The sequence below is a fragment of the Aythya fuligula genome, chromosome 18 (assembly GCF_009819795.1).
Source record: "Aythya fuligula isolate bAytFul2 chromosome 18, bAytFul2.pri, whole genome shotgun sequence".
Lineage (NCBI taxonomy): Eukaryota > Metazoa > Chordata > Aves > Anseriformes > Anatidae > Aythya > Aythya fuligula.
Genome location: NC_045576.1, coordinates 8,622,826 through 8,636,602, shown reverse-complemented (window position 1 = coordinate 8,636,602; position 13,777 = coordinate 8,622,826). Strand labels below are relative to the sequence as shown.

The 13,777-nt window shown below is 41.5% G+C and overlaps 3 protein-coding genes across 9 annotated transcripts in view; 2 read left to right on the top strand and 1 right to left on the bottom strand.

Moving 5' to 3' along the window:
• The first annotated feature begins 664 nt into the window (after window positions 1-664).
• On the top strand, window positions 665-5,301 carry LOC116496389 (nucleoside diphosphate kinase-like). Of its 2 annotated transcripts, none has more exons than XM_032199421.1 (5): window positions 665-753; window positions 1,989-2,121; window positions 2,634-2,735; window positions 3,511-3,623; window positions 3,956-5,301. In XM_032199421.1, exons 2-5 carry the CDS (start codon window positions 1,990-1,992, stop codon window positions 4,071-4,073), a joined length of 465 nt encoding a protein of 154 aa, XP_032055312.1. In that variant the 5' UTR covers window positions 665-753; window position 1,989; the 3' UTR covers window positions 4,074-5,301. The 2 variants fall into 2 exon arrangements, with proteins under 2 accessions (XP_032055312.1, XP_032055311.1); XM_032199420.1 differs by lacking the exon at window positions 665-753 and adding an exon at window positions 1,223-1,265.
• A 1,348-nt stretch (window positions 5,302-6,649) lies between these two features.
• Window positions 6,650-9,311, top strand: LOC116496390 (nucleoside diphosphate kinase). Its single transcript, XM_032199422.1, has 5 exons — window positions 6,650-6,727; window positions 7,047-7,179; window positions 7,678-7,779; window positions 8,546-8,658; window positions 9,063-9,311. Exons 2-5 carry the CDS (start codon window positions 7,051-7,053, stop codon window positions 9,178-9,180), a joined length of 462 nt encoding a protein of 153 aa, XP_032055313.1. The 5' UTR covers window positions 6,650-6,727; window positions 7,047-7,050; the 3' UTR covers window positions 9,181-9,311.
• A 2,564-nt stretch (window positions 9,312-11,875) lies between these two features.
• MBTD1 (mbt domain containing 1) overlaps window positions 11,876-13,777 on the bottom strand; it is a 33,090-nt gene continuing 31,188 nt past the window's right edge. For all 6 annotated transcript variants that reach the window (XM_032199413.1, XM_032199415.1, XM_032199416.1 and 3 more), the window contains one exon: window positions 11,876-13,743. In XM_032199413.1, the coding sequence (XP_032055304.1) occupies window positions 13,625-13,743 (119 nt within the window). In that variant the 3' untranslated portion in view covers window positions 11,876-13,624. The remainder of the gene's footprint in view (window positions 13,744-13,777) is intronic.

Genomic DNA, 13,777 nt, shown 5'->3' with positions numbered 1-13,777 from the left:
TTTTAGGTGAACATATAATTTCAATCTACTCAGTAATTTTGGTAGAATTTCTAACTATAGCAAAAAGATGCTATATTAAACATAACAAATAAGTATACTTCTGTGGTGGTTTATGTACTATATAATGTACAACATGTTCTGCTAATCATGGATTAATCTCAAACGTGACAAAGATGACCCTTATTTAATGAGGTTAAAAGACTTGGCAAAGATCACACGGCAGGCCTACGGTAAAGCTGCAGACAGTTCTTGCCCACCTTACGGCAAGTCCTAAGCTTTAATCGTTAAATAACACAGTTTTAGCAAGGCTATAAATAGGTGTCCTATTGCTGCTTTTGACTAAATATTTTTCTAAACATTCTGTTTCTGGGGACATTTTTCTATTTATAAATACTGCTTTGCCTTTGTGAGGATCATACATTAGGGTTTGTATTAGTAATGTGAAATATCTGAAATAAAGGTGTATTGGAACAATGGAGTATACCTGGTAGAATTTCTGAGTATTCTCCTGATAAAGCTGAACTTACTCCTGGTAAGTGGCAGCTAAGTCCTGCCCAGAAGGAAGGGGAGCCCACATTGATTTGCTTTCAGGAAGATCCAAGGAGTAAAGGCAAGGAAATTCATCCCAGTTTCAGAACCAAGAACAGGACAAGAATGGGTTTCCTCTTGGCAGCACATGCACCGTGAAGACTAGGGCATTGCAGATGTTTTATCCTCACATCTATCAAAGGGCGTAAAACCCTTAAGAAACAGGTAAGTGTTGAAGGGGGGTTTGCCTCTGAGAGCTGATATGTAAAATGTGATGCCTTCTTTAAAGGAGAAACATAAAGAAAAAGAGACACTGCGATAACGAGGCTTATAGAAATAATTCCGTGCATGGTTTGTAATGCAAAAAAACGGAATTGAGCTGCAAAGAATCAATGCTCAACAAAGCATTTCCTTTGCACCCCACTTTAAATAACCCGAAAAGCAGCATGCAGGCAGATGACGGCACCACCCCCTCCCCAAAAACACTCCGGGCTTCGGAGGAACCGCGTGGGGATGTCCGCGGGTGAAGGGTCACGGCGGGCCAGGCCACCGGCGGGGGATGACACGGGAAGGCGGCACCAAATCCCCTGAGCGGATCAGGGCCCGGGGGCAGGCCTAAGGAGGCCCCGGGAAGGGTTAAGGGGCAGCCCGGCAGCGGCGCGGCCCCCGGGGGCGGCTCGGGGCTAAGCCGGGCTCGGCCGGGAGCGGCCGCCGAGGGAGCGCCGGGGCCGGAGCAGGTGGGACGGGGCGGGGGGGACAGGGGTCGAGGGGGATAACGGGGGGCGAAAAGGGAATGAGGGGGGCATGGCCCGGCCGGGAACCCCTCTGCTCACACGGGGACGGGGCGGTGCGAGGGGGCAGCCCGCAGCAGGCTGACCGCCGGCTGGTGTGAGTGTGCACGGGGGGGTGAGTGTGCAAGGGGGTGTGCTTGAGCACTTTGGGGGTGTGCACAAGTGTGCAAGTGCACTTGCGTGTGAGTGCACTTGTGTGTGCATGCGTTGTGAGTGTGCACAGGTGTGTGGCTGCACTTGTGTGTGCACATGCCGTACTTGCAGCAAACCGTGTGCCAAACAAAATAGAGATGTCTATAGATTAAAATGATGTTTATGGATTTATTCAACCTACTTTGTCCTAAATTGCCGGCGGCAGCCCCTCACTGCACCTGCAGTAGAGCTCTTTGCTTTGGTTCCATTTAGAGCTTTTCTGAATTTAATATTTGCTAATTGCTTGGTTCTGTATCTGGCAAACCATTATTGTTTTAAGGTTACATTTGTTGCGCTTGTAAAAACCCTGGTGGGGAGTGATTGATTTATCAAATCAGCGCAGATCACGGGGTGACAGCCTGCAGACACAGCCAATGCAGTCATTACAATAGCATAGCTGATGGCACACACGACTCGGGGCTGGGATCACACTTGCCTGCTGGTCCTGGAATAACAACTCTTGTTCTTCCTTGCTAGGATGATGGCTGCTGTTGCAGAGCGCACCTTCATCGCCATCAAGCCTGACGGGGTCCAGCGGGGACTGGTGGGAGAGATCATCAAGCGGTTTGAGCAGAAAGGATTCAAACTGGTGGCCATGAAACTGATACACGTAAGCTGTCCTTAACTTGCACATCTCCTTTTCATAGAAACGGCAACCTAAAAATAAAGTAGGAGACAATAATGAGAAATTGACCGTTCAGAAAATTTAAACCTGGACCTTTGGTAAGTCTTTGGCTATTTTGGAAAAGTTCCAATTCGCAGCTCTGGCTAAATGCTTTAGACATGCTAAGTATGCTAATTTTAGTAACTTGATGTCCTTAGCCCGAAGAGAATATTCTTTTAGGTGCATCCTATACCTAATAAATATCTCTGGATATCTTCAACAAATACCAGTTCACATACCCGTGTTAGCAACAGATCTTTTTTGAGTTCAGGTGTGGTTAAAACAAACAGCTCAAATTCATGTTTACTATAATTACTTACAGGAAGTTGCTAGAAATGATGAATTTTGAGGTGTAGGCATGTTTTAGGATTGATAGCGCTCTGCAGTTAATCTATCTGATTTCAGTACGCTCTTAAGTTCGTAGAAGAAGCTTTTTGTTTGGTTGTTTTTTAATGCAGGCCTCTGAAGACCTTCTGAGAGAACACTACATTGATCTAAAAGACCGTCCATTCTATGATGGTCTGGTGCAGTACATGCACTCTGGACCTGTTGTAGCTATGGTGAGTTCTTAAAAACAAAGTTTAGCTAAGAAAAATACACTGTTTAGTTGTCTTACCTGTAAATAAGCTCGTGGTACCTAATGAATACTAGTTTACCTTTGAAAGGATTCAAATAATCAAATAATATAGTTTGGAAGATGTACTTCTGACTTGGTTTTTCTATGTATCTTTTTATCACAGTCTTTCTCTCCTTTGATCCTTTGAGTCAGTATGTTGAGGAATAGGGCAGGGGAAAAGGGAGAGCTTAAGCTGAAACTTTGATAAACAGTAAACCTGCACCCAAAAAAACCACCGTGGAATGCCATGTATTAATCAAGCTGAGAAGTGATGATGAAATATTTTTACAATACTCTCACGTTCAAGTAACTTTGAAAATCTTGTTTAGTCTAATTTAATTAGAAGGAATTTTCCTTTTATTTTTTTTTCCCTTTAACAGTGTGTTTGTTGAATAGTTGAGCTGGAGGTTTAGATCTTCAATGAGCAGAGAGCTTTCGAAGGCTGTTTACAGTACTGAGATTTAAAATAGTTCTCTTCCCATCCTTGGGGAGGAAAGGTACATTGCAGATGGGCGGGGAAGGGCAGAACTGCACTAAAGGCTTCAAGAATTTGACAGAGAAATTGGAAATAAAATATGACTCCCTATTAGGAATATAGGGATGGTGACTTGTGTTATGATGAACAGCACTGCATAATTCTGGAAGGTGTTATTAATTCTTGCTACTTTGTCTAGTGCAATATAATCTCAATGGATTTTTTTTTTTTTTTTTTTACTAAGGTGTGGGAAGGTCTTAATGTGGTTAAAACTGGAAGGGTGATGCTGGGGGAAACTAATCCAGTGGATTCAAAACCTGGCACTATTCGTGGTGACCTCTGTGTTCAAGTTGGAAGGTATATTTTGAAAGTACTGATTTAAACTGAAGCCCCTAAAGCTCCAGTGGTATGTCGTGATACACATAGGAAAAGTGCTCCAGCCTTCTTCATTTTATGCGTGGAGCTGCTTTCCCCATTATAATGTGACTGGATCTAAAGGTGGAAGTGGAATTGCAGTCTTCCCTTTGACAAAAATGATGAGCAAAGCTGTCACGGCCCACTCCATGCCTATAACTACTTTACAGTTCCTCACGACTTCTCTCTGTAATGGTGACCACTTAAAAATGAAGTTGACTTTGCTTTGCACTTGACGATTGTATTAATTTTATATCCACCTCTTCTTTTTGTAGGAACATCATTCATGGAAGTGATTCTGTAGAAAGTGCTGAGACAGAGATCAATCTGTGGTTCACTCCTGAAGAACTGGTTGATTACAGAAGCTGTGCTCATGAATGGATCTATGAGTAGAACTGAGCCCATACCTTTTGATATCCTTACTATCTGTAATCAGTTGTTACCAGTTATTTTAAAGTCCTTCATATCAACTAGTATAAACCCGTTTCAGAAACCTGTGGTATTCACTGTTGTGAATATTAAATATAATCAGTGTTTGTTGCTGTTTTGGTTAAAAAGCTATCAATTTATGGATAGGATTGTAGTTTTAAAAACTTTTTAGCTACGTATGGGAGTGAGAGAGGTGAGATTCAAACACAGAGAAGCAAAACATTCCTTGTTAATAATACAGAACATGTATTTTCCTGAAGCACTCCCCAAAGTCAAAGAGGAGGTTTTAGTAAATAGAAGCTAATGCAAATCTCTCAGTGTTAAAGGTGCATCATTTTGTTAAAGTGTTAGTGGTCAACCAGTGGTATGTAAATACATTGTGTGCTCAGATGTTGAGGGTTGAGCTTGATATCAAATCAAGTGAATCCTCATGCCTAAAGGGGGTGCAGAAAAACTCTTATTTCTCCTTCCAAAAGGTGCTGTGCCTGTACACAGAGCACGATAAAATAACTTCTCTACATTGACATGGTTTCATTTTTTTTCTGCATGATTTATTTAGCATTTTAAGGAAGGATTAATAGGCCAGGCTTTTTGAAATGCTCTTTTATGTGAAAAGAAGATTAATGTGAGAATGGATGAGCATGATCCATTTTCAGTCACTGTACTGTAGCAGTCCTCTAACATTGCACAGAGGAACAATGGAGTGATGTTTGCTGTACTGACCACAGAGCTGATAATTTAGCTTCATTTGTACTTCTACATCCATACTTCCTTAATACCTGGAACTCCAAAGCAAGGAGCAAGGTGATTTTGGATTAGATACTTCATAAGTGGCTCCAGCATTATTTATTTATTTATTTAATCGTGTCAACAAATACATTCGTAATAATGCTAAACCTATTTCAGTAGAGGCATCTGCTTCCATCACAGAAAACAGCCTCTTGCTGAAATATTTTGCAACAAACACTCAACAGAGGTTTGGGATGTAGGAACAAAAAGTGCGCTGGAGTCAATGTAATGTATTTATTTCCTTGTAACACTGTATTCATTAAAAGCAGGAGTTTTGTGAAACTACTTGTTCAAACTCCCATATTTTTGCCTACAGTGAGTTGTTGTTTCAAAGAGTAAACTGCAATGAATATTGAATTTGATGCTTATCATACGTTATGAAGGTAACCAACTCCTAATGAGATGCTCCAAAATAAAATATTTGCTGTTTCTTAAGTTAAACAAAAGGTTTGTTCATTATATTGCCTTAGGGCTAATTAATGAGTCTAAGGAGAGGGAACAAATTCCCTACCTACCAAACTGTAGATGATGTTTGTAGCCTCTTTCCTAAAAATAGTCAGTGCTACAGAAGGCAAATAATTAAGTTAAAGGTTGTTAGAACAAAGGGAACACATAACAAACCTGTGCACTGGATGAGTAGTAGTCCTGAGTTCCACTTTTGCCTGAAGGATTAGGTTTCTTTCTCTTGATTGCTTACTACAAAACAGAAATTTGGGAAGAAATGTGGTTTACGTGGAGGTGAGGCGGGTTGTCAGAAAGATACTGATTAGTGTCTAATGCATTTAGACTGAGAGGAGGTGGAAGTTGGCCACCTCTTGGAAGAAATGCAGTATTCCTCTTGCACATCTGAGCTGCCTGACTCAGCGTTTCCAGTTTCACTAATTTAAGTTGCCTGTCAATAGGAGACTGCGTACGTACTGCAGAGGGTATTGCTTTCATGTTACAGCCGCAGTGCTGGTGTTGAATTATAACTAGTTCAGGAAGAAAAAACGTAGCTTGTAAATTATATCAGCTAGTAAGCACTATAAAAACTAATAACATTTTTCTTAATTCTCATTAAGGTGCAGGTTCAGGAACTGTTAAGTTTTACATTTATGTTTTGACACTTCTCAGCTTCACCTTCTGATATCAGCCAAAGAAATATCCCAGGCAACTTCCTCGGCTTCCAGCTGCCACATCTCTCTTCTGGGGGACACAACGCCCAGCCGGCCTGAGGCGTGCTGCTTCTGCTGAGCTAATTCGGCCACCACCTGATAGGAGACAGCGGGGCTATCTATGAAAACAGCAAAGCAAGGCCTCCTAGTAAAGAAAAGATTTAGCACGGCTCCACATCCTTAACCGTCTCACTTTTCACTGTGAAAAACGCGTTTTGATGCCTGACGTTAGCCGCTGTTTACCAAGCGTTCAATTTACAGCCCCGTGCTCGGGTCTGCTCGGTTCTGCACCCCTGTGGGGGGAGAACGAGGGCAGAAGGAGCAGGGAACGGGAGCTTTGAGGGGCTTCGAGGGCAGCTGTGGAGGAGGCCGGGTGCCTCCGAGCTGCCACAGCGAGGCCCCAGCAGCTGCCTCCCTCCCGGGCGGGCCGCCAGGCGCTGAGGCAGCGCGGCCACCGCGAGGCCCGGCGGCTGCCCGGCTTCTCCTCAGCGGCCCGGCCCGGCTTCACCTCAGCGAGCAGGGGCTGGCGGCAGCAGGCGGGAGGCGCAGACGAGCCCCCAGCCCCGCCGGGCCCGCCCCTAAGCGCCGCGGGGCGGCCGTGAGGAGAGGAGGAGCCGCCCGCCCGCCTCCTCCTCCTCTTCCTGCGGCGGCTGCGGAGCGGGAGGCTGCGGCGAGGTAGGCGGTGGCCGGGCCCTCCGGCAGGGGAGGCCGGAGGGGAAGCGGGATGCGCCTCGCCGACACCCGGAGCCTCACGGGGGGATTGGGGGGAGTCGTCTCGCTTCAGCCCCGGTGGCTGCGGAGGGGAAGGGGCTGAGGGACGGGAGCGGGCCCGGCGCCACGTGGGCCCGGGCGGGGCGGGCAGGGCGCCGCCATGGACGTGCGGCTGCCGGCTGCCGGCCGACCTTGAGCCGCCCCTCGGCACGGGGAGCTGTGTGAATACGCGTGTGTGGGGGTGTAAGTGGGGGTGTAAGTGGGGTGTATTCGTGTCCCGCAGCGCCATGGCTGCCAACTGCGAGCGCACCTTCATCGCCATCAAGCCCGACGGCGTCCAGCGGGGGCTGGTGGGGGAGATCATCAAGCGCTTCGAGCAGAAGGGGTTCCGCCTGGTCGCCATGAAGTTTGTGCACGTAAGTCCCCGCGCTGCTGGCTCCCTTCTAAACGCCTTCGTTCAGCTGCCACGATAGGTAAAGGTACCATTTTCCCATGCTATCGTTTTCCTATGCTGCCGTTCTTGTATTACAACGGGAATCTGGACAACAGCTGCACGCCCGTCAGGCCGAGCCTTCTACCAGCCACGAGCACCTGAGCTCTTCCTTCCCTTTCCTAAGGAAAGGGCTCTGCTAGCTTAATGGAGCCCCTGAGACGAAGTGACCTTGACTGAAAGGTTGTAGCCAACAACATGCATCAGACACCTCGTCCATAGCTTGTTGCCCAGGATTACTGTAACACAAAAAAGTAATCTTGCCCACTTGAAACACTGAAGGGTGAAAACACCCTAACTCCCGCCCCCCATCCTGCACTCCTTTAATTTTATAGCAGGAACTCATCTCCTAACACTAGTAACATCTTTTGTGTCATGGTATTTTGACAGCAATATATTTAATGTTACATCTGCTCTTTTAAAGGCTTCTGAAGACCTTCTCAAACAACATTACATTGACCTGAAAGATCGACCATTCTACCCTGGTTTGGTTAAATACATGAACTCTGGACCTATTGTGGCAATGGTATGTAGCTTTTTTTTTTTTTTTTTTTTTTTTATAAACTGCTTTCTTGAGTATATTTGTCCCGTGCTGCAAGTTGTTTTAAAATAGTAAGATGCACTGGTTGTTACAGGAACGCTACAAAACTGTTTAGTTCTGATACTAATACAATTAAGACAGTTTAGTGTGAGTTCTTTATTAAAAAGAAGGAAGATGTGCATGTTTAAAATGCCAATTAAAATACTTGAAGATTCTTGACAGCTTAATTTCTGCCCCAAAGAACCTTCTACTGGGGGGGGGGGGAGGGAGAAGAGAGAGAAGTTTAGTTTACTGCTTTCTTCCATGGATGTTCATCTTCTGTGTCATTCTTTATGCTTTCCTCAGAACAATAAAACCCCTCTAGAAGCATCTCATCTTGTGACTAGAAAACATACATGTAACTACACATTCCTGCAAGTCTTTGGGTTGTTCATTTTCTAACAAAAGAGAAGTGTTTTAAGGTTGGCTTTACATATCAAGTAATTTTAAGGCTTGTTAAGGTATCTCACATAACTGGAATGACAGTGCTGATAAACTGGAATTTCTTATTTAAAAAACAAATTTTCCCTAGATGTTTTTTCCCCCTCTTTAAACAAGCTAAGGAGAGAATCTAGACTTTTTTTTTGAGATAAAACCCTTATTTCTTTACAAAATGTGAATTATTACTAAAGAGTAATCTTTGAAATGTTGTAGAAGCAAGAATTAATAGGTTTGGTTTGTCTTGTCTTTTTCTTGTTTTTTGTCCCTGAAGGTATGGGAAGGCCTCAACGTGGTTAAAACTGGTAGAGTAATGCTAGGGGAAACCAACCCAGCAGACTCAAAGCCTGGTACCATCCGTGGTGACTTCTGCATTCAAGTAGGAAGGTTTGTGTGCTCACTATCAATGTTATTGAGAAACTTAATGGTGGTAGTCTTTTCTTCAAGAAAGTCAAATTATTGATAGATAGCTAGCCTGATTCTTTTTTATTTGCAGGTTGCATTTTGTAACAGATACTTAGGAAAATGGCTTGGTACAAAACACTTTTTTTGAAATACTCATCAGCTACTCATCAGAGCTTCATGTAAGATCAGTCAGTGGCATTGGCTGTTGTAGTCAAATAGCCCTAGTCCCCCCTGCTAGGCTTAATTAGCTCTTACAGTGGGGCTGTTTAAGTACTGTAGTTGACATAGTAGCCCTGTAGCTCTAGGTGCTTCATCCACATTTTCCATTTACTACTAGGTTACTAATTTTTTTTCTCCTTTGAAATGATGTTTGTCTTCTTCCACAGAAACATCATTCATGGCAGTGACTCCGTAGAAAGTGCTCAGAAGGAGATCAATCTGTGGTTTAAACCTACGGAGCTCGTTGACTTCAAGTCTTGTGCACACGACTGGATCTATGAGTGAAATGAGCTTCCACAAGGAATTGTGCCTCTTAACACGTCATCTCATTCCAGCCATTGATCTGGGAGCAATTATCACCACGGTTAGCTTAGTCATTTTTCAGCATTATCAAATAAAAGGATGATACAAACTAACTCCTTGTGGTGCATTTACTATGACAGACTCGTCCTATTGAACTACTCAGTAAAGTGGGATGAATATTTCAGTATTTTCCCTGTGCACAAGGTATAGTGGTGTTAGAATACAGATTTCCCTATACAGGTATTGAAGCATAAAACTTTGCAGTGAATGGTCACTGAAGTTGCTTTGCAGACTACTGAAACACCTTCAGCTGCAGTCCAAAGCCAACTTGCAGAGGGAAGGGGTGGGGGCGCTACTTCAAGCATGGAACTGCACTGAAAAGAGTGACATTATCCCGTGACAAGATTTCTATCCCAATGCACAACTATTTATATCAGCTGTGAAATACAAGGCCAAGTCCAAGTATTAAGCTTGCACTGTATTAAATGCTTACCTAGTGCCCCAATCCCCTTTAAGAAAACAACATACAGGAAGAGATTTTTTAACATTTTTATTTTGTGTAAAAAAAGGCAAATTTAGTGAATTATTTTCATCTTGTACACAAAGTTATAATTTTAATGCTTTTCACATCCATGCTGAAAATCTGCGGTCTCATAAAAATGAAAGGAACATTAATTTCTCCAAAAGCATTTTTTCACTTAGTTATGTACATTGCATGAGAAAGTTTTAAATACTCTCTCATTGACCACACAAATTACCAAGAAAATAAAAGATTAAATTTGTACAGATATTGATTTATATATCAAATACATACAGAAATGATGTAAAAACCCTATCTGTTTAATCTTGATTCCCGCCCCAATGTTTTCCCAGGGGCCAGAGCTGACGCCTTTTGTATAAATGGCTGTGGCTTTTTGTTTTAAATATGAAAATTAAAAGGAAGAAAAATTCAGTTTAAATCACAGTTTTTTTAAAATCCCTTCCCAATAAAGGATTGTTACCAAATATATTAGCACCATCGTACAAATATTGACGGGAGAGGGTATTCACATCACATAAAACAACAATCATAAAAAACAAACAAACACTGAAACCCGTGTTAGTATCCGTAGAACAAAGAATTGATAACTGCTTTAGCTTTCCTCAGATGCAGCAAGGAAAAGGTTAAAGAGTTGTATTTAAAATAACAGATCAGCAGAAAGATTCTGAGCAACAGAAGGGCAGCTGCAAAGGTGCGTAACTTGTGCTACCTTATGGTTAAAAAAAAAATTGCTATGCCAAATAGTGAAGTTTGACCCCATTGAAGATTTCAGATGTCTAACACCGCTCTTCCTTTAGCCAAGTAACATGGCTTAAAGTGAAAACAAAAAAATACCTAGAGCCATGTTACTAACGAATGCTTTACAAATACAGTGAAGCCTGTACTAGGGATACCACAGGCAATCTGTAACCCACTTTTTGGGGAATCCATTCTCAATACCTAGTAGAATTTTGCTCAGCCTTTCCTTAAACCTATCTTGAGCAAATGACTTCAATTAATTCCTCACGTGGTCTACTTAGGACAGATTTCACTATACTTGACAAACAATGTGGGTATATTTTGAATTCAGAAACAGAGGAGAGATTTCATCCGTAAGTCTCAACAAGCAACTCCTAGTGTAGTCACCTGTGTATCTGAGAATGCAAGTCAACTCCTGTACTTTAGTGTTTTAATTAAAAAGTATACCTGTTTTTAAAGAACATTATAAAGACTGACAGACTTCAAATCTGATTCTGTTATCCTTCCAACACAGGAAGTGTGTTCATCTTAAGTGCTATTTTTGCCTCTTCACATTTGAAGACTATAGCTCAAAAGTCAGACATGACTGGGAAACCAAGTTCTGAGTCTGGGCAATATGCAGAAGTCCAAGGTTCCAGGTTTCCTGGCTTTGCAATATACCTTGCTCATTATAGCCCAAGTTTTCACATTATGAAACACAAATTAATGCAAATTTTTCTACTGTATTCAGAAGCTATCGATGAAAGAAGAATGCAAGACTGTGCCAACCTCATTCCAGCTGTGACAATTTGCAAGTTGTCACATTAAAAAATAAAACAATAAAAATAATAATCATAATAAAATGAATATTGATGTACTTACCAAACCAAAACAATGCTTGCAGAACTGGATTTTACAGCAGAATAAATGGAGAGCACAGGAAAATAAAAATCAGGGCTCACCAAAGTGTCATTAACAATGGTCTCTAATCCTACTTCTCCAATCCAGGCTGTTTAAAAGAAATGTCACGTGTGTCAGAATCTGAGAAAACGTATTTGAAGTCTACCAACCGTGATAAAGTCCTTTCACTGTGGCTATTTTAGAGAGCGAAAGTGTCTTTACCACCTGAAGTTACAGAAACGTAATAGTCTGATAACCAGATTCTGTTCATGTAAGAAGCTGTTGTTAAAAGGGGGTCAGTATTAAAGAAATTTCACTAGTAAGGGAGGAGAAAATTCCAGACATTCCTACGCTATACAGGACATTTTTTAATTCCAGTAGTAAATACAAAACTTTACATAATTAACCCCTCTTGCATAGAATGAGGTAAACCTGTGCATATTACCAATACTATGTACCCAAAGTTAGAGCAATATTTTAGAAAATAATCAAATTGCTGGTTTTCAACTTTCTATGCACTTTTTTTTTTTTTTAATTCAAACAACAATATACAAAAAAAATGGTCTCCTGGGGCTCTGTGGGTTGATATCCTTAAAGCATTTCTTAGGCTGTAGGAACAAAAAAATTACTTTTTTTTTTTTTTAAGCCCTAACTTATAGTCAAGAGTCAGATGATCATTGTACTGCTCTGAAGGGGACCTACTAAGACCCAGAAGCACTTATAGAACATATGCAATTAATTCCTGAGAGTTTAGTTAATGAACCTTACTGGTAAAAGCTAAAGCTCTTGATGCACGTTTTTCCAGTCACAGCTCTGCAGGGCTGATAAATAACTTTACTAATCAACTCCATAAATGAAGCCATCTAAATAAACACACAAAGTTTAAAAATATGGAAAGAAAATCCAAATAATTCAGAGTTCATGCAAAAGTACTTCGTATTTTACTATTAGCCATTTTCACCCTTCTGCGTGACTTTTGTCTTTAAAACCGCTGGACAGTTCAACAGGTGGGGTTAAAGGGATACTCGACACAAAGATTCCAGGCAATAAGCAAATCCAGTTTGTGAATTATATGCTAGATTGTATATGATTTATATACTTTCCAAATCTCAACTTCCATATCATACTACTGCAGCAAGAAAGGAACTCTGCAGGCTGTGAACTTTTTTTTTTTTTTTTTTTTTTAATTTGCAATGCTTGGCTCATTTTAGCTCAACTGAAATCACATGGAACATCAGTTTTGAATGTTCAGAAATAAATATTTAAGATGGCAAGGAAACATCTAGGTCTTTCTGAATGGAAAAAAAAATAATCAGAAGAATACTCCGAAGTTCCTTCCCACTCCCAAGGGAAGGCCTGAGTTACTAAGTTTCTTTAGCCTAAATTCAGAGCTAAACTTAATCTTCCAAATGTGGGAATTTTCTGAAGTTCCAGTTTGGCATAGGGCTCTGTAAACAGTTGCTGGAGCATTCCAAGACTACACACATCCACGTACAGACAAGAGCTTTATAGTCCCAATCCAATGCCCACTGCAGTCACTGAAGACAAGGCTACTGATATTAATGGGCACTGATTCAGACCCTAAGGAACTTTTTAAAATTACAAAACGTCTTATATAAAAAAAAAGCATTTAAAACTAAATAAAAACATCTTGAAAAGTTAAAAACCTCCCTCATGTGATGGCTCCAATGCAACTGGGGCTACTCACTGAGTAGAGCTTTACAGGACTATCTTCCACATACAATTTATGCCTCTAAATCAGAGCTTAAATGCCTTATTTTCACCGTAAGAAAACAGAGGCGTGACCAGTGCAGTTCGCAAGAGTCTGTAAGTCTCCCAACTTGTACCAAAAAGGTTCATTTGTCATGACAGTTCATCTGTACTTGCAACTATATCTTCCTCCAACCGCTTCCCACAATCGTGCTAATTAAACTTTAATCTTACCAAAAAAATTAGATTTTCAGTTCTTGTTAACAATGCACAATAAATCTGAACTTGAAAATATTACAAAATTCTTTCAAAAGCTTCAAATACAACACAAAAGTGTCCATTCTTGTTTTTAATAAATTGAAAAATCTTCTTTCACTAAAATAGTTTCCCCGCCCTTCCAAAAAATTCTGAACTGAGTCTAACTCTTCTACAGTTAGCAAAGTGCCCCAGGTACAGTCATCCAAACTGCACCATCAAAGTGGGAACGAGATCAGTCAGTCTTGGAGAAAGGCTCTTTTCCTATCACCAATAATCTGCCCCTCACTTTTCTGAGCTGCTTTATGGTTCTTGTTTAATGTAGTAACTGGCAGATCCGTTGCTTTCCTGATCAGATGCTCCTTGAAGGAAGCTATATTCTTCTCCGTCTAGCAACTCCTCCTTCAGCTGCAATGAAGACACTAAAAACAAAAGACGAACATTAAAGATCTGTAA